Source organism: Meriones unguiculatus, chromosome 3 (genome assembly GCF_030254825.1).
Source record: "Meriones unguiculatus strain TT.TT164.6M chromosome 3, Bangor_MerUng_6.1, whole genome shotgun sequence".
Classification (NCBI taxonomy): domain Eukaryota; kingdom Metazoa; phylum Chordata; class Mammalia; order Rodentia; family Muridae; genus Meriones; species Meriones unguiculatus.
Window position 1 is genome coordinate 139,811,833 of NC_083351.1, and position 23,338 is coordinate 139,835,170.

General features: G+C 39.4%; 1 protein-coding gene across 6 annotated transcripts in view; it reads left to right on the forward strand.

The window, feature by feature from the left end:
- Positions 1-23,338, forward strand: part of N4bp2 (NEDD4 binding protein 2) — a 63,846-nt gene that overhangs the window by 25,436 nt on the left and 15,072 nt on the right. For all 6 annotated transcript variants that reach the window (XR_009590893.1, XM_060380661.1, XM_060380658.1 and 3 more), the window contains 7 exons: positions 2,883-3,038; positions 4,969-7,301; positions 7,878-7,963; positions 8,415-8,460; positions 10,312-10,499; positions 17,900-18,018; positions 18,849-18,987. Coding sequence is in view for 5 of the 6 variants with exons in the window: in XM_060380661.1 (XP_060236644.1) it covers positions 2,883-3,038; positions 4,969-7,301; positions 7,878-7,963; positions 8,415-8,460; positions 10,312-10,499; positions 17,900-18,018; positions 18,849-18,987 (3,067 nt within the window). In the remaining variant the exon portion in view is untranslated. The remainder of the gene's footprint in view (positions 1-2,882; positions 3,039-4,968; positions 7,302-7,877; positions 7,964-8,414; positions 8,461-10,311; positions 10,500-17,899; positions 18,019-18,848; positions 18,988-23,338) is intronic.

Below are 23,338 nucleotides of genomic sequence, written 5' to 3' on the forward strand. Positions count from 1 at the left end.
TTACGTTGTGTTTATATGGTCTCTAGAAGTACTCCGCAGTTGTGCTGCCCAGTGTGTTGTATAGCGTTCTGTGCTTTCTTTTCTTGCGGCTAGTCTTGTGGGTTAATTTTTTGGAGAAGGATGATGAATTCTTCCAATAGTGCGTAAACCCCTCTGTTATATTGCCTGTCAGTTTCTCTGTCTTCCCACCTGTGATTACTTTATATATTTGGAGGGTAGTTGTTGAAATTCTTAAGAGCTTACTGTTTTTTGATGTTACCTTAATTGGGCTTCCTCCCTTCCTAATGGTTTTTATTTTGTCTTTAAGAATAGTGTTTGCTGTGAAGTCTGGTTTGTTTAATTAGAAGAACTATACCAGCATTCTTTTAGTTACTATTTGCGAATTTTTCTCTTTTTATACTTTTACTTTGAGCCTTTAATGTTCTTAATGTTTATGTACTTAATTGTGCCTACTATGACTGGTTTCTTTACCTTGGCTTTTTCTTGTGTGTGTCAGGTGGGGGGTGGGGAGCAAGGGTTTGGAGGTGTTCTGTAGCCAAGGCTAGCCTTGGAACTCCTTATCCTCCTGCCTCCAACTCCCAAGTGTTAAGATTTCAGGCAAATGCCATAGTGCTCAGTCCCATCTTGGCTTCAAATCATGAAACAGTTCTTTTATGGTTTTTTGTTATTCATGCAGTTGGCCACTTTCTTAATGTCTCGCTGTATTTTCTGCTTATTTTACCTTGTCTATGATTATTGTTGGGTTGTTTGTTTTGTTTTGAGACAAGGTCTTACTATGTAGCCATGGCTGACCTGGAACTCACTATGTAGATCAGGCTGTCCTCAAACTCACAGAGATCCACCTGCTTCTGCCTACTGAGTGATGGGATTAAAGTCATGTGCCACCATGCCTAGCTTCTATGATTGTTGTTATTATAAATATATATGTAAAATTTTCTCTCCTCATGTTTTAGAAATTTTGGATGAAATTTAATTGTCAAAATTAAACCATTTTTTCTTAGCCTTCCTCCTCACAAATACAAGGACTAAACCTGTGATAGTACCTCATTAATGTACATGAATCATTATGTAATTTGTACACAAGCGTTTGCTTTGCTCAGTTGTTTTCTTTATGCTTCATTTTCCCATTGCAGCACAGACCTGTCTTTAATCTGAGAGTTTGCCTGGTGTTACATTTAAACTTTTTCTTTAACAATGAGGGTCTGTTTGTGTGAAACTCTGTTTCCTTTTAAATTTTCATTTGAAACTTTTTATCATCTTTATTCTTACAAGACACTGCATTTATTCTGGGATATCAGCTAGTTTCTGTTGTTGAAAATGACATTTATGTTTTATTTCTATTACTGTTGCTAAGTCTTCACATTCTACTCATTTGTTTTGTCTATATGACTAGCCTTTTTTTTTAATGATCTCTGGCTTAATGTCATCTCGTTTTTCTTTGGTGAGTGACAATTTTAGCATATGTTTCTAGTTATGGATTTCTTACACTGTTATCTTGTTTGACTCCTGAAATCAGGACATGTGTGTCATTCATCAGTTCTAGAAAATTCTCAGCATTTATCTTTAAACTGCTTTTGCCCCATCCCTCTCTTCTCTTCTCAGACTTGAATCAGTGGTATACTAGACCTTTTTTTGTTCTGGCCTCTATGTCTATGTTTCTTAACCTCTCTCATATTTTCTATCTCTTTGCTTCTCTGTGATATGAAACCAGACAAGATCGAGGTAGGTAAATATGAAAGCCAGATTTACCCAAGAGGCACTATTTAGCCCTGGAATGCAGATAAAAGCCTTGAATCCAGATACTAAGAGAGTTATAACTGAGATATTTTCATTAAGAAATAAACCCAAGAGGGACTAAAGCATATCATCCTACCTCTTGGCAGTGCAAATCCAGAAAGTACTGTCAGTCTGAGACTTAAGGATTTCCATATGTTAGTGTTAACTACCTGCAGGTTCATTTACAAACACAGATAAGTGAGTGAGACTGGAAACACAAATAGTAAACTTCATATTTGGACATCCAGAGTCTTAATATGCTAAGAATTTAAAAATATTGTTTGAACTTAAAATGTAATAAAATGTGTTTGTTTTAATTTAACTGGGATCTGCTTTTATTATAACAGGAAGGCACTTTGGGACATTTGCTCAGTCACTGTAGTGGGATTCTTATTGCTCATAGTACTTAATTAAAACCTTTGAAATGACAGTCATTGTTTTATGAAATATTTTTTCAGAGCTTTAGATCAACTTCCTTTCAGGTTATTGAAACCTTTTTTTTTTTTTTCCTGAACTTATAAAGCATATCTGGGAATATTTGTGTTAGGGTGATTAATAAAATGGCAATTTAAGAGAGCCTCACTAGGTGCGGTGTGGTGGTATAATTCCAACACTCAAAAGTCTGAGGCAGGAGGATCCCAAGTTTAGGTCAGCAGCCCAGGCTTCATAGCAAGACCACATCTTAAAACAAATGAAAATGAGCCTCCCCAAACAAAATGAGACTAAAATGAAGTTAGGATTTGATAGCAAGTACTATATAAAAGCAAGTTTTCCTGTTCTTAAATCATCACACAGAGAACTGTGTTATTAGTGGTGTGGGGTAGAGCCCAGTGGCACCGTGTTCACCTTGCACACACTTGGCTTTCAGTCCCCAGCATGGAATCAAAACATCAGTAAATGTGCTGTTCTCTTGCAATTTGTATGTCTTTTTTGTTCTTCCTCCTCTTCCTCTTCCTCCTCCTCTTCTTCTTCTCCTTCTCCTCCTTCTCCTTCTCCTTCTCCTTCTCCTTCTTCTTCTTCTCCTTCTTCTTCTTCTCCTTCTTCTTCTTCTTCTTCTTCTTGGTTGCCAACATTCTTCTGACCTTTTTCTTCCCTGGAATTTCCAGGCGTAATATCCATGGAGTAAGCAAAGAGAAGATAGCAAGAATGCTGGAGCACTACCAGCGCTTTGTGTCTGTGCCGATAATCATGAGTTCTTCAGACCCAGAGAGAACCGAGCGGGCTGAGCTGTGTGCATATGCCTGTGAGGACGGAGGTTCAAGGTGGGTCAGAGTGCGTCACCTATGGTTTTGCTTTTAATGATAGCTTTGAAGACTTGAAATCACTGCTTATGAACTTAAAAATAAAGACATGTTTTTTTTTTTCTTTGAACAGTTTTACCTGGAGTCAGCTGAAGATGGGAAAGTTCTTTTTTTTTCCCTTTGAGCTGAGGGTTCATGAGTCTGTGGTTATACAACAAATACACTTGTCTTTTTTATTTCAGTATTTTCCCTTTATTTCAGTATCACTGTTGTTTTTATATATATCCACATTACTTCCCCGCCCCCTAGGTTTTAGTGAATGTACTCTTCAATTTTCACATAGAGAATTCATTTAATGCTAGGTGTGATTTTTACTTGGGAAAGTTTAATGGGAGAGTTGAGATTTTGTGAATTCCTAAGATAAAGGAAGATGACTTGACAAACTGAATAAGGAAAGATTGTTGAAGTTCAAACTGTAATGCTGTGAGTTGGAAATTACCATCCAGGATGATTTTAAAACATAAAGTAATGAAAATTAATAAACAGCATCTTAAATGAGTGCTCCCCTACCACCCGACCTGTTTCTTTAGTTTATTTTAAATCAAGACAGGTTTTCACTGTGTAGCCCTGGATGTCCTGGAACTTGCTTAGTAGACCAGGTTGGCCTAGAACTCAGGGAGATTCACCTGCCTCTGCCTCCCGAGTCTGGGATTAAAGACCTGAAACACCACACCTGGCCTCTTTAGTTTTTCTTAATTATGCAAATTACGTTGTGTTACTGCTCTAGTTGGTAGCTTGAACCTGGCAGAGCAGAGCCTAAAAGTGAGGCGGACTGAAGTCTCGTGCAGTAGCCAGTGTCATTTAGGGCATTAGGTAGTTTATATTCTGCAGTCATTTCTGAGGGTTAAGCAAGGTCGCGGGAGCAAAGGTCAACTGACTTCAACTTGTATGCAGTCAGGAGGACAGCTTGTTCTTGGAAACAGTATCTGAATACTAATAGTAACAAGAGGGGTCATCTGAAGTAAACCCACTTCTGTGCACCCCACCAGGAGGGGCACGATCGCACATTGTAAGAGCAGCGCATGTATTGGAGGGACAGAGGGCACAAGACTCTTGTTATTTGTTCTTCCAAGCTCTCAGAGGCCTCTCATAGCTTCGCTCATGGCTATGCTCTGATGATGTTGGGTCTGTGATCCTTTAAGTCGGTGGTTTTCAACCTACCTAATGCTGTGACCTTTTAATACACTCATGTTATGGTGACTCCCAACCACAAAATTGTGCTTCTACTTCATAACTGTGATTTTGCTGTTGTTGCAGATCTCTGTGTAAATATTTGTGTTTTCCAATGTTGTTAGGCAACTCCTGTGAAAGGGTCCTCCCCCCAGGAGGCAGTAACTCAGGTTGAGAGATGCTGCTTTCAGTAAAGCTTTTCTTTGTAGTAAAAGGCAGAGGGACATAGAGCTATTATGTAACATATGCTAAATTAGCTATGGGTAAGAGGGAAGACATCCAGGTAGTGACCTCTCCTGTGAGTGCATTTAGAACCTTCATTGTAATAGTCAGTGAGTAGCACGTGGCTGACACCTGCGGGTTACTGTCTAGCTCTGAGAGTGTGCTTTGTGTATGCTTCGCTTGATGCCAGCTGTTGGACTTAGGGTAAAGGATTGTGTTTGTGGTATTTTAGGGACAGGTTAAGATTAGTTCTCACATTTCGTCCAGCAGTCTGGGGGCTGAACTCAAGGCTCCACATTTGTTGGACTAGTGTTCTGTCTCTGAGCTGTACTACTGACTTACGTCCCCATACCAGCTTTTATAATTTTTGTGTAATTTAATTTTGAATATTTAGAATAAATGCTAAGTGGTGTTTGGTTGCATGCTTCTTTAATTTAAATCACAATATTAATGGAACTGTGACGAGACTTTCTTACCACACTTTAAAAATGTCTTGTAGCCCAAGAAAAAATGAAACTGTTACCTCTGAAAAAGAAGAAAATGTCTTATCCGCATCTTCGAAGTTAACGGAAGAGAAGACACCTGAAGTGGCCAAAGAAGCAGCGTTACCTGAAAGTGTTCCCGCCCTCCCTCTTGCCAGCCTAAACAGAGGAAGAAAGGAGGCAAGTGATGCAAGTCACAGCGGGCATGGCCCTTTCTTTCGGGAAGCTCCGAACACCTATTTTCCTAACTCTGAAAGCAAAATGCAAGCCACAGATCAGAGTGAGAAAGAACAAGAGATGACAGCATCTGAGGACGGGCCTTCAGAAGCAGACGCGTGGAGCCCTGCACCAGGTAGTCGCTGCCCTGAGGATAATCAAGAGGCTCGTGAGCTCGCAAGTGCAGTCACACTTGAACGGGAAAACCCCTCGCCCCCTGACGTACTGGAAGAAAGAACAGCAGGAAAGAAAAAGACTGTTGGAAAACAAAAAAGCAAATCATCTTTGGAAAAATTCCCAAAACAGGAGCCATCAAATTTTGTTGGTGACTGGCCAGTTGATAAGACAATTAGCCAGAGAACCAAAAGGAACCGGAAAACTGAAAAAGGTGTATCTGTACCAAGTGACAAAAAATGTAATCGCCCTCAGTCCCACAAAGTATTAGATACGAGGGTACCTGTGATTACTGATCATATCCAGCACCGAGGATCTCCACATGGAAATGATGCTCTTTCAGAAGTGCCCAGTAGCTATCACTATGATACTTACAGAAGTACTGAGCAAACCTCCTTCAGTGCTGTGGGCGACTGGCCCTCATCATCTGCTTTAGCTCAGAGAGAGCACAGATCAAGATTACCAAAAGCTGGCTTCAGTGAACCCAACTTAGAATTTGGAACTAATGACAGCATGGGTAAAATACCTTTATACCCAGCACATGAGGCCTATTGGGGCACAAGCCCCGAAGAACTGAAAACACTGGGTTCCACAATTCGAGGTTCTGAAATGCTACCTAGTAAAACAACTCATGAGGATCAGACTTCCCTGGGTAAAACGGTTCATAGTCAGCACACACTGCCTCTTCCCTTTTCCAGTAGTACAGCAACTCTTCCTGGAGTAGTGGGACCCCGTTCTCTAGCAGAATTTCCAGGGGGGATATCTGGAGTTTTTCCTGGAATAGATACAGGCACTTGTACCCAGACTGAGCCCCAAGATTTTGCTCTCTTGTGGAAAGTAGAAAAGAATAAAGTCAGTGTTTCAGATTCTGTTAGAGTGTTGACAGGAAAATTGGATGGGTTTAGGCCAAAAGATTTCACTCTTAATACAAAATTAAATGTTCAGGAAACAATTCCTTATAGAGTAATGCATGATAAAAGTACGTATGTTGAAGAAAGTGAGCTTACCAGCGCTGACGAATCTGAAAATCTTAACATCCTTTGTAAACTGTTTGGATCCTTTTCTTTAGAAGCCCTGAAAGATTTATATGAAAGATGTAATAAAGATATTATTTGGGCTACAAGCCTTTTGTTAGATTCTGAGACTAAATTATGTGAGGATGCTGAGGTTGAGAGTCCCCCCAAATCATATGATGAGTCACAAGTTGGGCCATTTTCTATGGGGTTGGATTTGAAGGAAATTATTAGCCACAAAGGAACCTCAGAAGATTCTAATTCTTCTGTGTCAGAATTTAGTTCTGGTCTTGGTATCAGCAACAATAGTGCACAGTCTGCTAGTGATGCAGAAAAGGGGAATTCAAAGCAGGAAGAGCTAAGAACTGCAAATCCTGAAAACCGTGAATTAATAACCAGAATATTCCCTCATGCTGCTGTAAATGTAAGGAGTAACCATGAAGGAGTTCCTAACGGTCGGGCTGAATTGCCAGGTGCATATAGCTTTACACTGTCTCTTCCACTTACTCCAAAATCTAATATCCCTGAAGATGCAAATGAAGTGGAGAAAAATCTGTTAGCCACAGAGACTGGAGATAATATTCATTCTTTTTTAAACTTATCTGATATTATAAACTCTGCCACAAGCACTTCAAATCCTGAATTAAATGAAGATGTTTATCTTGCTGGCTCTTTGGAAGTACAAAAAAATGAAAATCTTCCTAAGGATTATCTGAAATTTGCAAACATGGAGGACTTTATCAATGAAGATACACAGGAAATGGAGAAAACTCTAATGCCAGGAGCTGGTTTGTCAGCAGGAGTAAGTGAAGAGGGTAAAATTGAGGTGTTGAATCCCACACCAGCAATGGCCAGATCTCTCACCATAGACTGTTTGGAGTTGGCATTGCCCCCTGAGCTGGCTTTTCAACTTAATGAATTATTTGGCCCAGTTGGTATTGATTCAGGTAAGGAAAAAGTGTGTGTGTGTGTGTGTGTGTGTGTGTGTGTGTGGCATATAGTTTCTTTTGTTGGCTGAATGTGTCAGTAATTGATGTCACATAATTTACATGGTACTTTATTTTTGACATAACGTGTTTTTAAAGGATTTGAAACAATTTGAAGTGGAGAGTATTCATATAGAGCGTTATATTTCAGTATATTCATGAAGATGCTGAAACTTCTTTCATATTTTCAGAAGTATACTTTGTGCCTTTTGGCGCTTTTTCAGAGAGATTTAAGGCAGGAATTAATTTCCTCGAATACCGTTACCTCAACTAATACTGTTTAGGAATTACTAAGTGACCTCGGAATGTATTAAGTTGTTGAGGAACAGGCATGTCAGTCACTTACATGGATCATGAAGTTTACATGTTGCACCACTCAAGTATGAAAACTGTCATAGAACATAAAAAATATCCAGGTAAATAGAAATGTGTTAGAAATTAATGACAATTTAATTTATGCTTATGATAGTTGAGTATGTTTTCTGCAAATGTATGATGAGTAATGATTCTATTTTTCTCTTTTCTTCTCTTCACAAGGGTCTCTAACAGTTGAGGATTGTGTGGTTCACATAGATCTGAACCTGGCTAAAGTGATTCATGAGAAATGGAGAGAATCTGTAATGGTTGGTAGCTTCCTTGTAGAAAGCCTTCCTCTTTCTGTTTTACACATACTCATATTCAGACTTACACACATGCACATAATTTTAAAAAATAATGAAAACAAATCTTAAAAAATAGAACTCTTTAAGCAGGGAAAATATATAGAGATGTAGCTATGTTGCGATGAGGGAGTCGGATCCCCAGGAACAGAAGTTACAGACAGTTGTGAGCTGCCATGTGGGTGCTGGGAATTGAACCTGGGTCCTCAGTGCTGTTAACCCCTGAGCTGTCTCTCTAGCCCAATGTAGCTATTCTACATCTCTAATCAATGTAGTGATTTTATTTATATAGTTTTATTATTTTACATAATTTAAATAATGGTTTGTAGTTCACAAGAAGAACTAATATAACCTTGCAGCTTGTTTCCTAGTGTGCCCTCCTTTGCCAATTTTTGCCCTCTGCTTTTGTGTTTAGGAGCGGCAGAGACAGGAGGAGGTTTCTTGTGGCAAGTGTATTCAAGGTACGTCTTTTGATTTTGATTTTGTCTTGATGTTGTCTTGATGTTGGAATGCCGGCTGTGCCTACTTTAGCTCATTTTAAATGTACTTCCACAAAATGGAATATGTTACCCAAGGATTTTTAAAATGACATTAAAATTTGTGTGTATGTATGTATACGGTGAGCGTCGTGGTTTTGCGGTGTCTCCTTTCACCTCGTGGATCTTGGGGATTGACCTCAGGTCATCAAGTTTGGCAGCAAGTACCTTTACTTGCCAAGTCTCCTAAGAATTTTGATTTGCAAATGAAAAAAAATACCCTTTTGTTTGTTTGTGCTTTGGGACAGGGTTTATTTGTGTAGCCTCAGATGTCCAGGAATATACTGTGTGGAAGAGACTGGCCTCAGAGAGGTTAGCCTGTTTCTGTTTCTAGTGCTGGGGTTAAAGGTGTGCACCACCACTGCCCAGCAAGAAATCTTTTTTTTTTTAAATTTGTTTTCTTTCTGTATTAGTTGAGACAGTCTGAAGCCAAGACTGGTCTTGAATTTGCAATACTAATTTCTTAAGCTTTTTGAGTGTTTGGTTCACACCGTGCCAACTACAAATAAATGTTCTGTCAAAAATTTTTAACACTGAATCTTGATGCATGCCAGAAACTTAGAGGAAAATAGGGCTGTGCACTGTATGTTTATCATGACTGCCGTAGAATGTCTCAAGTGTGCTTTGATACGTATTGTCAGTGCTTCTTGGTAAGGTTTTGCTCTGTATTAAGAAAAACTGTTTTGGTTTTCTTAATAGCATTGTAGAATTTTTACCTTGGATATTGAAATCTTTATTGATATCAATGTCTTAAATTACAAAGGTAAACTTGGTTTTTTCTTTTTGGTAAATCCTGCCAACTTGAAAGTCCTTCATTCCAGATGACTTCTTACACAGTATTTCTGTCATGGCACACCTCGTAAGAAGGGCCCTTTTTTGGTAAGGGAGCAACTTGAGTACTTCTGTGAACTCCACACTGCAGCCAAGGCAAGGAACTTTAGGTTGAAGATCCTTGGACTCCACTTAGTTCACTCTTGTGCTCAAGTTGTAGCTTCCAGAGAGAAGCTCCACACTGAAGCCACACACCTAGGAGCATAGGCAGCACTTCTAGGGACTCTGGGCTTGAGAAAATGAAAGACGTAAAGCCGGCTTGGTCACAGTGGGGCTGGGGCTGGGAGGAGATGGGGAAGGAGGGGGATGAATTTGATCAAAACACAATGTATGACATTTTCAAAGAATTAACAAAAATATTTGAAAAGAGCTAAATCTGGCTGGTGGCAGAAGTGGCTGGACCTATATTGTGGATATATGAATGCCAGTGGCTGCAGCAGCTGCCATTGCTTCACTCCTCACAGAGACAGGAATATATCAGAGTATTCTGTATCCCTTAAAGATGTTGAAGTGTTACATGTTAACCCTGTTGCTCTGGACTTCATGGTGTGTTCTTTATTTTGAATGTAATTTGCTATTTATAGTATGCGTCTGGTCTGTTACTATTTGTCAGCATGTTGCTCTTCTCACTCCAAGTAGTAGACGGGATTGAGTGGAGCTCTCCCTGTTGCTCACTACTCAGCACTAACTGTTTTGTTGGGGAGGGAGGGAGTCAAAGAGATATGGGGAGCATTGAGTTAATTTATAGTTACACCTAGGTCATTGCTAACTTAAAATATTGCTATATTAACATTTTTTGCTTATAGTTATGTGAAGGTTTATTTTAAAATTTCAAATTGGTGTTATATTATAGGCTGAAAAGGACTTTAAAATTCCATGTTTCTTTTGTTTTAATTTGTAAATTAGTTGCCGAATCAGTGACACTATCTTATATTACTCTTGTAGATCATTCGCTGGCTGGACATGCTGTTCTCGATAATTCTGAACAAAAGTCATCTCAAAAAACAGGCAAAAAATTATTGAAGACTTTAGCAGCACCTGAGACACTGGATCCTTGGAACACTCAAACAAAAAAAGTTTCACTGCGAGAAATAATGTCAGAAGAAATTGCCTTACAGGAGAAACATGACCTGGTACGGGCTAGCTCGGGCACTAATCCGTGGTCTCCGACCACTGTGTTGTTAACATGTGATTGTCGTTTAATTCTGTGTCTTTGGATCCAGACTTCATATTTAACCTGGCTGAAGCCAATGTTAAAGCTGATCTGGGGTCTAGGATTTGCTTCTAGTTGACACTTTGACATACGTAAGCCATCAGAGTGTTAAGTGTGTGTTTATTTTAGATTTAAGTTTTTCAGGCCATCAAGTTGTTATGATTGGCAGTTTTGCTTTGCTTTGCTTTGTTTTTATTTTTTTCCACACAAGGTTTCTCTGTATAGCCCTGTCTATCCTGGAATTCACTCTGTAGATCAGGCTGGCCTTAAACCTAGAGATTTGCCTGCCTTTGCATCCTAAGTGCTGGGATTAAAAGGTTTGAGCCACTATTGCCAGGCTTCATGGCTAGTTTTTAACATTTGCTTCTGTAATCTTTTACTTTATGAAATCTTTCATTTAAAGATAGTGTCATACATTGTTTAGAAACAAAAATAGTATTACTTTTTAAAGGTGTAACTCTCCCTTTTGGGGGGAAGGAGTTGAGACAGGGTTTCTTTATGTAATTCTGTCTGTCCTGGAACTAGCCCTTTGTAGGACATGCTGGCCTCGAACTCACAGAAATCTGCCTGCCTCTGTCTACTGAGTAAGATGTACCCATCGTTAAAACAAAAGTTTAGAGAAAAAAAAAATTAGAAACCTAGGAATTTTTATTTACAATTCAGTTTCTTCCCTTTACTCCTCTTCAACTAAAGTTTAAACAGAAACTTTATTTTAAATCTTACTTTTTGTTCTTCAACATGTTTGAAGCCATTGGTGAATTTGATTTCTTTAATAATTCTTTTCAGCTTTTTTTTTTTTAATTTTGAAAGTGAGAACTAAAGAATTCAAAGATTAAAATGGAAAGACTTTAGAAGTTACTCAGTCAGGTTATCAAGGGAAAAAGCAGCACATAGCAGTGACCAAAGCACTTTCCACTTTAATGTGTATGACTCATAGACTCAACTTTGTATTTAGCTGCAGTGCATGGAATTGAGTGCAGGAGGACTGGAGACACTCTACATACTTCTCCCTCATTATCCTCGTGACAAAGTTCCTGTTGCTGCACCCATATATACAATAGCTTCAAATAGTATCTTAAAGTTTTTCTGAAGTTTCAGATATCCTTTTTAATTTATAGTAAGCTGGAAAAATGGATTCTCTTAAGCTAACACTGTAGGCTTAAATCGTGTAATAGTTTTGCTGAATGCCATTTCCATTACTGAAACATACCGTTATGTTTCTGACCTGCCTCATAGTCTCACAATAGTTGTTAACAAATGAGTTTTCTTTGACTTCACAATTAATGCATTTTTACGTCAATAACTTTCTGTTCTTTTTCATAAACAACAACTGGGTTTCAAGAATATGGTTGTGTTTTTTTTTTTTTTTTTTTGAGAAAACTCATTTAATGGAGCTCAGTAAGAGAGTTTTTTGATGTTACTTTTTCACTATTCTGGAAGGAGAAATACATTTTGTGTACTGAAAGAAATAGGAAGCAAACTTCACATATGCTAGTGACCAAAGCATGAGCATTAACTATAGGACGACAAGGTCATAATTCCATCGAAGTATGGTGGCTGCTTAGGTTTGAGGAGTATTTCTTGGTGGGGAGGAGAGGGGCAGAGTAAATCCAGGTTATAGAGTATATGTGAAATATTTTAATTCTTTGTTTCTATTGAGACAAGGCCTCATCAGCTCAGGTGTGTCTGCTCTACTTGAATACTTTACATTTTTGGTTGTTTCCATTACTCTGTGATGTGTTCACCTTGATTAGTTATTTCCTGGGCAGGGCTTTAAAGCTTCCTTTCTCATTTTCATTTGGTGCTACAATGGGTCCAACAAGTTACTTTAAACAGATAATTCTAGGATTGTCCTAGATTATTAAAATTTCTAAGTTAGAAAATTTCAGGGTTAACTTAATGGCCTTTGAAATTGTATAGAAGGTTGTTATTCAGAGATTAGAGTCTTCATGACAAGCAAAGATTATTTAACTATACATTGTCCACATCAGAAAGCATCAAAGTTACTTTAAGAATCTTTTTCATTTGTTTGTTTTTGAGACAGGGTTTCTTTATGTGGTTCTGGTTGTCCTGCAGCTCATTCTGCAGACCAGGCTAGCCTTGAACTCATATATTAATCTGCCTCTGTCTTCCAAGTGCTGGGATTAAAGGCATGCACCACCACTGCCCAGCTACCTTAAGAATTGCTTTCATAATTTATTTTAGAAAAATAAAATACTCTGGAGACTCTAGGGGAGATGGCTCAGTGAGTATACACACTTGCCTTGAGTTCAAGTCCATAAAAAGTTTTTTAGCTGGGTGTGGTAGCATATGCCTTTGAACCCAGGAGGAAGAGGCAGGCGGATCTCTGAGTTGCAGGCCAGCCTGGTCTATATAGCAAGTCCAGGACAGCCAAAGCTACACAGAGAATCCCTGTCTTGAAAAACCAAAACAAAAAAACCAAATTATTTTAAACACTGGGTATACTAGCATCTGAGCTGTTGGGGTAGAGACAGGAAGACCCTGTGTAGACCCTGTCTAAAGGGGAGAAGGTAGACTGGGATAGAGAATCCGCAGTGGCATGTAATACATGCCACTCTGTGTCCTGCCCACACAGTGGCAGGCCAAGAGCTGCTTTAAGGGGCAGTGTGTAGTCTGACAGTTTTATTTTACTTACTTACTCATTTAAAGTGTCACTTTTAAAAACTTAATTTTTAAATTAATTCCAATTTATTCATTTTGTATTTCAGCTGTAGCCCCCTCTCTCGTCCCCTCCCAATCCTGCCCTTCCTACTCATCTCCTCCTATGCCCCTCCCCCAGTCCACTGATAAGGGAGGTCCTCCTCCCCTTCCATATGACCCTAGCCTATCAGGTCTCCTCAGGACTAGTTTAGTGGTTAAGAGCTTGTACTGCTCTGTAGAGGGCCAGGGCTCAGCTCGCAACACCCACGTGATGGCTCACAATCATCTGTAGTTCCAATTCCAGGGGATCTGATGCCTTTTTCAGACCTCTGCAAGCACCAAGCACACACATGGCACACATACATACATTCAGCAAAACATTCAGACATACAAAACAAACAAACAAACAAACCCTCATACACAGAACAAAACCCAGACATCTCAGTGGCCATGACAGCACTCATATGCTAGCACATGAGAGGCTGAGGCAGGAGACTTGTGGGGCACAGGCCCCTAGAGATACAGTGAGTGTGAGACCAGCCTGAGGTATACGATATAACCTTGTCTCAGAAATCCATCATCACCACCACCAATAACAACTGGGAAAACAAAACAGTGTGTCAAGGTCTCTCTGGAGAAGAACAGTACTTTTTTAAGTTTCTAGTTTGTTTTGGTTGGACATTTCTATAAAGCAAAATAAAGAATTACTGAAAATGAAATAAAAATGAAACACATAAACCTTTTCTACAGCCAATGAAGAATTAATCTACTGAACTCACTACAGATGTCTTAGCTCATGCAACTCTGTAAATATGTTAGGCATTAACTAAAAATTTTTAAGGATGAAATAACGAAAACTTAATTTTTAAAATTAATTAATTAATTGGTTCACTTTACATCTGATTGTAGCCCCCTTCCTTTTCTCAGTCTCACCTTCCCCTTTCTGGAAAGCTTAATTTTTTTTGGCATTTTTTTATTAATTATTATTATTTATTACAATTTATTCACTTTGTATCCCACTGTGGCCCCTCCCTTGCTTTCTCCCAGTCCCACCTTTCCTCCCTCTTCTTCCCCTATGCCCCTCTCCTAGTCCACTGATAGGGGAGGATCTCCTTTCCTTCTGTCTGACCTTAGCCTATCAGGTCTCATCAGGACTGGCAGCATTGTCCTTCTTGTCCTTCTCTGTGGCCTGGTAAGGCTGCTCCCCCTACCCAGGAGGAAGTGATCAGAGAGCCTGCCACTGAGTTCATGCCAGAGATAGCCCCTGCTCCCTTTACTAGGGAACCCATTTGGACACTGAGCTACTATGGGCTACATCTGTGCAGGGGTTCTAGGTTACCTCCATGCATGGTCCTTGATTGGAGTATCAGACTCAGAAAAGACCCCTGTGCCTAGTCACTTTTTTGCTAGCACTTCAGCTTTCTATCCCACAGCATCCCTGTGTTCCTTAATGAGGACTCACAGGAGACATTTCTCTCAGGTTTCGATACCAGAAAATTACTCCTGAGTAATGTGTGATGTGGGCTTCCATACTGATTTTATTTGCTAAGTTTATCCTATATTCTTTCTTTATTTTCTTTGACCTTTGACTTTGTTTAATTATATCCTATATTTTTAATAGTTCCATTGATTAATGATGACCCAAGTAAAAAAGCATCATTATGTGATTTCTTCTCTGAATATCATAGTGTATTTACACCGGTGTGGTATGGCTCACTATACACTTAGGCTGTATGGTATAGCACATACCAGTATGTATGTGGTCCATCATTTACTGAAGCGTGGTTAATGACTATATATGTAGCTTCATCCTTGTTAAACTGTATTAATAGACTATTAGGTGTGGATGTGTCTATATATGTGATTACATGCATTTAGAAACATCTTTAAATGCTTGGCAAAAATGGGATATAAATAAATAATGTAAGAATACTTAAATTTCTAACTTCAGTATCTCCTTCAGTACCCTGATGGGTAGAGTCTTTCAAAGGCCCCCTGTGGAAGGCCCCTGTCCTGGTCCTTGTCTTCTCCAACTTCTGACGTCTGTCTTGTTTGCCCTTCTGAGTGAGGTTTCAGCCTCTTCCCTAGGGTCCTCCTTGTTGTTTAGCTTCTTTAGGAGTATAGATTTTAGTATGTTTATCCTATATTATATGTCTAATATCCACTTAAAAGTGAGTATATACCATATGTATATTTCTGCTTCTGGGTTACCTCACTCAAGATGATCTTTGCTTGCAAATTTCATGATTTCCTTGTTTTAATTGCTGAGTAGTATTCCATTATTTAAATGTGCCACAATTTCTGCATCCATTCTTCAGTTGAGGGACATCTAGGTTATTCCCAGGTTCTGGCTATTATGAATAATTCTGCTATGAACATGGTTGAGCAGATGTCCTTGTTGTATACTTGAGTGTCTTTTGGATATATGCCCAGGAGTAGTATAGCTGGATCTTGAGGTAGCACTATTCCTAATTTTCTGAGAAAGTGCCAGATTGTTTTCCAAAGTGGTTGTACAAGTTTCCATTCCCACCAGCAGTGGAGGGTTCCCCTTTCTTCACAACCTCTCTAGTATGCATCATCCTTTGAGTTTTTGTAAAAATTTATTTATTTTTTTATAAATTATAGTCTGTTCACTTTGTATCCCTGCTGTTGCCCCCTCCCTCATCCTCTCCCAATCCCACCCCCCTTCCTCATCTCCTCCCGTGCCCTTCCCCAAGTCCTTCCCTTGAGTTTTTGATCTTAGCCATTCTGATGGTATGAGGTGGAATCTCAGGGTTGTTTTGATTTGCATTTCCTGAATAACTAAGGATATTGAGCATTTCTTTAAGTGTTTCTTTGCCATTCGATATTTCTCTGTTGAGAATTTTCTGTTTAGCTCTGTACCCCATTTTTAAAATTTTATTGATTTTTTTTTTATTAATTACAGTTTATTCACTTTGTATCCCAGCTGTAGCCTCCTTCCTGGTTCCCTCCCAAACTCACCCACCCTTCCTCATCTCCTCCCATGCCCTTCCCAAGTCCACTGTTAGGGGGAGGTTTGCCTCCCCTTCCATCTGATCCTACCCTATCAGGTCTCATCAGGAGTGGCTGCATTGTCTTCCTTTGTGGCCTGGTAAGGCTGCTCCCCCCTTAGGGGGAGGTGATCAAAGAGCCAGCCACTGAGTTCATGTCAGAGACAGTCCCTGTTCCCATTACTAGGAAACTCACCTGGAGACTGAGCTGCCATGCTGAATCCCATTTTTTAATTGGATTTACTTGCTTTGTTGATATTTAACTTCTTGAGTTCTTTATATATTCTGGATATTAGCCCTCTGTCAGATGTTGGGTTGGTGAAGATATTTTCCTGGTTTGTAGGCCTTCTTTTTGTTCTGATGATATTTGGAGCAGGAAACGTTATGAAGAAGAGGGTGATAGAAAGACCTGGAGGGGACAGGAACTGCCCAAGGAGACTAACAGAGCCAAAAAACCTGGGCCCGGGAACCCTGCAGAGACCGGTACTCCAACCAAGGACCATGCATGGAGAGACCCTATGCCTGCTCAGAGGAAGCACATAGGCGGCTCAATTTCCAAGTGGGTTCCCTACTAAGGGGAACAGGGGCTGTCTATGATATGAACTTAGTGGCTGGCTCTTTGATCACCTTCTCCTGGTGGGTCCAGCCTTGCCAGGCCACAAAGAAAGATGATGCAGCCAGCCCTGATGACACTTGATAGGATAGGATCAGATAGAAAGGGAGGAGAACTTCCCCAATCAGTGGACTAGGGAAGGAACATAGAAGGGAGAAGGAGGATAGGATTGGAAAGAGGTGGAGGGGGCTACAGCCAGGATACAAAGTGAATAAATTGTAGTAAATAAATAAATAAAACTAATAAACTTAAAAAAAATAAAAATATTTTTAATTTTTTTTTACTATTAATTACACTTTATTCATTTTGTATCCCCCCATAAGCCCCTCCCTCCTCCCCTCCTGATCCCACCCTCCCTTCCCCTTCTTCATGCATGCCCCTCCCTAAGTCCACTGATAGGGAAGGTCCTCCTCTCCTTCTTTCTGATCTTAGTCTATCAGATCTCATTAGAAGTGGCTGCATTGTCATCTTCTGTGGCCTGGTAAGGCTGCTCCCCACTCAGGGGGAGGTGATCAAAGAGCGGCCAATCAGATTATGTCAGAGGCAGTCCCTCTTCCCGTTACTATGTAACCCACTTGGACACTGAACTGTCATGTGCTACATCTGTGCAGGGGTTCTAGGTTATCTGCATGAATAGTCCTTGGTTGGAGTATGAGTCTGGGAAGTTCCCTGTGTTCAGATTTTCTGGTTCTGTTGCTCTCCTTGTGTGGTTCCCGTCCTCTCCAGCTCTTGCTATTTGCCATCAGAAGAAGAAGAAAACAGGAAACAACCTAGGAACCTGCCACAGAGGGCCTCCGAAAGCCTCTGCCCTGCGGACTATCAAAGCAGATGCTGAGACTTATGGCCAACTGTTGGGCAGAGTGCATGGAATCTTATGTAAAAATATTTTCTAACTTCAGCCTTTGATCAGTGAAGAAAGTCTGTGATTTATTATAAATCATTGATCTTTTTGTAACAAAATAATTAGGCTTTTGTTCAATATTGCCTGGCTTATAAATTTTGTCTTATGAGTGATTGTTTTCTGTTTTGTTTTAGAAAAGGGAGACATTTATGTTTGAAAAAGACTGTGCCACTAAACTAAAGGAGAAGCAGCTCTTTAAAATATTTCCAGCCATTAATCAAAATTTCCTGGCGGACATTTTCAAAGATCACAAGTGAGTGAGTGCTAGAAGGATGGGCTGTGATTTTTACACTACTGTCCCTGGACATGTATGCCAAATTACCTGGATTATTCATTTAATAAATTATTAAATTATATTTATATAATATATATTATAAAGAAAGTGAAAATTTCCAGCAACATATTCCTTGTTAATTTTTCTTTAAATATTTTCATTACCTTTTTACCATTAGAAACATGCCCGGATGAAATGGGGCTGAGGGGCATACAGTGCTTTACATCCTTTTCTAAACTAGAACTTCATGGTGTTAAGTGTAGTTACAAGCATCAGTATTGAGATATATTGTCTGTGTTTGATTTTGGAAAGAAACAAACTGTATATAGAGCCCCAAAAGATATATGGAATAAAGATGATGCAATTAAAAGAAACATGCTTGGGCAGTGGGGGTGCATGCCTTTAATCCCAGCACTCAGGAGGCAGAGGCAGGTGGGTCGCTGTGAGTTTGAGGCCAGCCTGGTATACACAGCAAGTTCCAGGACAGCTAGGGATACATAGGGGAACCCTATCTTGAAAAACCAGTAGTAAAATACCGGTTTCAGTATTTACAATGTACAAGCCAACCCTTTATACTTTTTAATTAAAAAAATTATTTTATGCATATGAGTGTTTGCCCACATATATTTATGTATACCCCATGTGTGGTTGACACGCCTCTGGAACTGCAGTTACATATAGTTGTGAGCAATCATGTAGATGCTGGGAACCAAACCTGGGTTTGCTGCAAAATAGCATGTGCTCTTAGAGCATGATTGATGATGGTGTATTATGCTTTGACTTGTCTTTCTTTAAATATATTTAAACAGCTATTCACTGGAACACACAGTGCAGTTCCTAAACTGTGTTCTTGAAGGAGACCCTGTGAAAACAGTTGTAGCGCAGGAGTGCGTTCATCAAAATGAGAGCACCACTTCTCATACTGCACTGAAATCAAAAGAGAAAAAGGTTTGGAGTTATCTGATTTTCTACTCTGTTGACAAAAATAGAAAGTATATAAAATGATTTGTTTATTGAGTATAATTAATGATTATTTTTTACTATTTTGACTAGATTGAAAGTTTAATAACCAATAACTTTTTAAAGAATATCTTTGTATGTCAAAAAAATGAATTTATACCTAATTGTTTCTATTTAATCTCGTTATACATGATAAACATTTAACTTCCTATAGATTCTGTGTGGACTTTTCATTTTCTTTTCTTTCTTTTTTTTTTTTTTAAGACAGTTTTTCTCTGTGAAGCCCTGGCTGTCTTGGAATTTGCTCTTTAGACCAGGCTGGCCTCTAACACAGAGATCTGCCTGCTTTGTAGACTTCTCTATGTAGCCACAGTATAGTATGAGGCATAATTAAATAGCAGTGGTTTTATTATATCATAGATTCTATAATCTAATTATGTGGGCAGATATATTTAATCTTTTTCCTAAGTGATTTCTCTATTTTACCTTGAAAATGTCCAATTTTATGTTTGGATAACTCATTTTGAATCAGTAGGAGTGCAATTGATTTTTACATGTTAATCTTGTATCAGCATTAGAATTTTCTGCTGTTGCTTTATTTTATTTTTTATGTGTTTGGGTGTTTTACCTGCACGCGTGTACATATGTGCACTTGTGTGCAGAGCCCACAGAGGCCAGAAAAGGGCATCAGGTTCCTTGGAACTCCAGTTACAAGAAGTTGTGAGCCTCTGCGTGGGTGCTAGGAACCAGCCCCCAGGTCCTCTGCAAGAGCAGCAAGTGCTCTTAACCATTGAGCCGTCTCTACAGCCCATCTTTAAAACTTTGTTTTGTTTTGTATGTTTTATTTTGAGACAGGATTTCACTGTGTAGCCCTGGTATGTAGACAAGGTTGGCTTGAACCCAAAGATCTCCTGCCTGCCTCTCAAGGTGTGGGTGAAACCTCATAATTAGGTTTTTTGAAGAGCATGGTGATATCTGTTATTTTAAGCCTGTACACTTTCAGGCACTGAGTAGATTCGATAACCAACTATTATTATATGGTAGGTCAGTTTTTCGTTCTTGGCTTATTTTTATCAGTTAGAATATGTGTGTGTGTGTGTGTGTGTGTGTGTGTGTGTGTGTATAACATGTTTTTATAGTACATACTATAAAATCTATACGATTTTAAACCTATGTGTCAATGTTTTATAGAGTACGTTATAAATATAATTCCTGATAATGTTTCTAAGAAAAATGATAATTTCCATCTTTTTTAATTCCAGTAACGTAGTTGATCAAGTAATTATATTAATAAAAGCACTTTTTAAAGTATTGAAAGTTAAGATTTTTTTTAGTTTTGGTTTTGAATGTTTATTAAATTATATAGTGTTAACTTGTATGACTTATACTATTAAAGTTTCCAGTAAATTAATTGAAACCGTACATATCTAAAGATAAGACATAGATTGCTGTTTTAAAGCAGTACTCAGTGAATGATAACTTTGAAGAAAAGAATTAACAAAAAGTCAGTTTGACTTAGAGATCACTCTTCAGTTTTTAAACATTATCTTTTGATATTCTAAAGCAGTGCTCTCAACCTTCCTAATGCTGTGACCCTTTAATATAATTCCTTATGTTGTGGTGACCCCCAACCATAAAACTTTTTTGTTGCTGTTTCCTAAGTATAATTTTGCTACCGTTATGACTCATAATGTAAATATCTTATGTGTAGGATATCTGATATTTGACCCCCACAGTGTTTGCAACCCACAGGTTGAGAACTCTTATTCTAAAGGTATTTGGATACACTATCTGAGAATAATATCTAAAAGTACAGTGTTCTTACTTGATGGGAAACCTATAGACAGCTTTCGTAATTATAATGTTGTCATCTTATGGTCTGCATTAGTGTCTTGCTACTTTAAGCACGCGTGGGCGCACACACATAAGAAGCACACTGTTGCTGTGTTTGTTTTTGCGAGAGGACCTCACTTTGTAGCTTGCACTGTTCTCAGTCCACCTGCTTGGCCTCCATGATACTGGGGCTGTAAAATTTCTAACTGACCACGGTGGCTAATGCTACATAGTGGGTTGAAACTGACCCATGAATGTACTTAGGATGTTTACTGTCAGCCATGCTAACTTCAGCAGGTATTCTGTTTTTTAAATTATTTGTTTTTAATTGGCTAAAAAAAAAAAAAAAAGTAAGTTTAAATTTCTCATTGCTGCCTTGAAACTGTTTGTTTGTTTGTTTGTTTGTTTGTTTAAAGCAAGATGTCCTGTATTTCTATCTTCTCTCTGGCCTGCTATTCCGTATGGACTCAAGAATGGCCTGAGCTCCTACCTCTGCCCTAGAGTGCTGGGAGGATTGGCTGCAACACTAATGGAGGCTTCTGAATGGGTCACACACAACCCAACACTTGGGTGTCTGTGCTGAATAAGTTTGTATTGCTGATTATCCATCTCACCTTCTAGCTTTTGCTTTGATTTTGTGACCTAGTTCTATTTTAGTAATTTTGAAGAACAGCCAGGCAGTGGTGGTGCATGCCTTTCAATCCCAGCACTCAGGCAGAGGCAGGTGTGTCTCTGAGTTTGAGGCCAGCCTGCTCTATAGAGGGAGTTTCAGGACAGCTAGGACTATATTGAAAAACTGTCTCAAACCCTCCCCCCCCCCAATAATTTTGAAGGACATTTCTGTGTCTAAAAGTGGTTAAAGAAGGGTAATGTTATTGACATAAAAAAAGCTAATGAAGCTAATGGTAGTACTTGGCTTACAATGTAGACACTGAGGAAATCTCTTCTGAGGAAAAAAAAAAAAAAAAAAAAGACGAGTCCAGCTGATCTTTTGGTCAGTCTGCCTTCCTTCCTTCCTTCCTTCCTTCCTTCCTTCCTTCCTTCCTTCCTTCCTTCCTTCCGTCCTTCCTTCACAGGATTTCTCTGTGTAGCCCTGCTGTCCTGGAACTCCCTCTGTAGACTAGGCTAGATCAGGCTGGCATTGAACTCAGAGATCCACCTGTTTCTGCCTCCTGATTGCTGGAATTAAAAGGCATATATCACCATGTCAGGCTGGTTTTTCTTTATTTTCTTTATTTATTTTATTAATTATCAACTTTGTATTCCAGCTGTAGCCCCTTCCCACGTCCTCTCCCTCCCTTTTCTCCTCCCATGCCCCTTTCCCTAGTCCACTGATAGGGGAGGTCCTCCTCCCCTTTCCTCTGAGCCTATCAGGTCTCATCAGGCAGGCCTGCATTGTTTTCCTCTGTGGCCTGGCAAGGCTGCCCCCACCCCCTCAGGGGGAGGTGATCAAAGAAAGAGCCAGCCACTGAGTTCATGTCAGAGACAGTCCCTGTTCCCATTACTAGGGAACCCACTTGGAAACTGAGCCGCCATGGGCTATGTCTGTGCAGCGGTTCTAGGTTATCTCCATGCATGGTTCTTGGTTGGAGTATCAGTCTCAGAAAAGATCTCTGGGCTCAGATACTTTGGTTCTGTTGCTCTCCTTGTGACGCTCCAGTCCCTTCCAGGTCTTTTATCTCCCCTTCTTTTATAAAATTCCCTGCAATCTGCTCAGAGTTTGGCTATGAGTCTCAACATCTGCTTTAATACCCTCCTGGGTAGAGTGTTTCAGAGGCCCTCTGTGGTAGGCTCCTGTCTTGTTCCCTGTTTTCTCCCTCTTTCAATGTCTGTCCTGTTTGCCCTTCCGAATGAGGACTTAGCATCTTACCCAGGGTCCTCCTTCTTGCTTAGCTTCTTTAGGTGTACAGATTTTAGTATGTTTCTCCTATATTATATGTCTAATATCCACTTATAAGTGAGCATATACTACGTGTGTCTTTCTGCTTCTGCCTCACTCAGAATGATCTTTTCTCGTTCCCTTGCAAATTTCACGATTTTCTTGTTTTTAATTGCTGAGTAGTATTCCATTGTGTAAATGTACCACAATTTCTGTATCCATTCCTCAATTGATGGACAATCTGGGTTGTTTCCGGGTTCTGGCTATTATGAATAAAGCTGCTTCAAACATGGTTGAGCAGACCTCCTTGTTTACTTGAACATACTTTGGATATATGCCTAGAAGTGGTATAGCTGAATCTTGCGGTAGCAATATACCTAATTGTCTGAGAAAGCTCCAGATTGATTTCCAAAGTGGTTGTACAAGTTTACATTCCCACCAGCAGTGGAGGAGGGTTCCCCTTTCTCCACATCCTCTCCAGCATGTGTTGTCACTTGAGTTTTTGTTCTTAGCCATTCTGATGGGTATAAGGTGAAATCTCAGGGTTGTTTTAATTTGTTTTTCCCTGATGACTAAGGACGCTGAACATTTCTTTAAGTGTTTCTCTGCCATTTGATATTCCTTTAT